Source organism: Aptenodytes forsteri, unplaced genomic scaffold, assembly GCF_000699145.1.
Source record: "Aptenodytes forsteri isolate BGI_AS27 unplaced genomic scaffold, ASM69914v1 Scaffold142, whole genome shotgun sequence".
NCBI lineage: Eukaryota > Metazoa > Chordata > Aves > Sphenisciformes > Spheniscidae > Aptenodytes > Aptenodytes forsteri.
In genome coordinates this window covers 5,401,305-5,402,583 of record NW_008794598.1, presented here as the reverse complement: position 1 = coordinate 5,402,583, position 1,279 = coordinate 5,401,305, and the positions used below count along the sequence as shown (strand labels likewise).

General features: G+C 54.2%; 1 protein-coding gene across 1 annotated transcript in view; it reads left to right on the top strand.

The window, feature by feature from the left end:
• Positions 1–1,279, top strand: part of FKBP5 (FK506 binding protein 5) — an 18,421-nt gene that overhangs the window by 7,122 nt on the left and 10,020 nt on the right. The window contains exon 5 of the mRNA XM_009272865.2: positions 176–321. Coding sequence (XP_009271140.1) covers positions 176–321 — 146 coding nt within the window. The remainder of the gene's footprint in view (positions 1–175; positions 322–1,279) is intronic.

Genomic DNA, 1,279 nt, shown 5'->3' with positions numbered 1-1,279 from the left:
TGTGGGATGATCCCGGGGGGGTGGGACCCTGTTGCAGGACAGATGGATGGTGTCAGCCCTGTCTTAAGTGACTTCTGAGGGTGGGGTTTTTTTGGGGTGCCGTCCTCGCAGCACCCAGGCTGTTTCTTTTCTGGGCTGCCGGTTGCTCCCTCCTGCCTGACGTCTGCCTCTCTCCTAGGTCAGGTAATCAAGGCGTGGGACATCGGGGTGGCTACCATGAAGAAGGGAGAGATCTGCTACTTGCTCTGCAAACCCGAGTACGCATACGGCTCTGCTGGCAGTGCCCCCAAAATCCCCTCCAACCCCACCCTCTTTTTTGAGGCAAGTAATGCCGGCGAGCCGGCACGTGGATGAGCTCGCTCGCTCCCTTTCTGCCTTGCCAGCCAGCTCAGAAATAAAAAAAAAACAAAACCAAAACACAACAAAAACCCCAGCTTGGATTCCTGAAACGTGTCCCTCTGCTCCAGGAACCGCTGCCAGGGTTTTCTCAGAAATGTGTGTCTGAGCTGGGAGGCTGGGACTGAAACTCCGGCTGGGGAGAGCCCCGGTGCCAGGGAGGGGGGGAGCAGGCAGATTCCCGGTTTAAAAATGCACATGGGAAGGAGAAGGTGGCTGGGAAATGCCTCCGGGTGCTAAAAACCCATCAGTGCTGCAGGGTGGTAGGAAAGCCGAGGGTTTGGCACGGTGTGCTTGCTGGGCAGGGCTCGTCAGGACGAGGCGGTGGGGCGGGAGGAATGGGTCTGTCCTAAATTAAGGCTTAGTCCTTCCAGGTCGAGTGGGGACTAAGCCGTGGGTCGGGGCTGGTCCCGTCGGGGAATGAAGGGGAAATTCTTGCCCATGCTGGTCCCGGGCAGCTTTCACAGCATCTTCCAGCACTGGCTGTGTTGTACCCTTACAGGCTTAATAAACTTATTTTTACTGTTACTTTGTGTTACGCTTCAGGTACTGGATGTGTCCCAATTTCTAATAAATCGGGTGTATTATGCTGTGGCTTGGAGCTGGCTTTTATGGGCAACTTCTGCTCGTCAGCTGAATGGAGAATTAGCTGGCTTGGCTCTCCAGCCGGAGGATGAACTGCTGCTTTGTGGCTTTTCTGTTGTTTTTCTCCTCTCCTCCCCCCCCTCCCCGAGCTCTGCCCACCTTTTCTTTATTATTTTTATTATTTTTCTTTTTTAGGTTGAGCTGCTTGACTTCAAAGGCGAGGACTTGTTTGAGGATGGAGGGATAATCCGGAGGATCAAGAGGAAGGGAGAAGGTTACTCCAACCCTAACGAAGGGG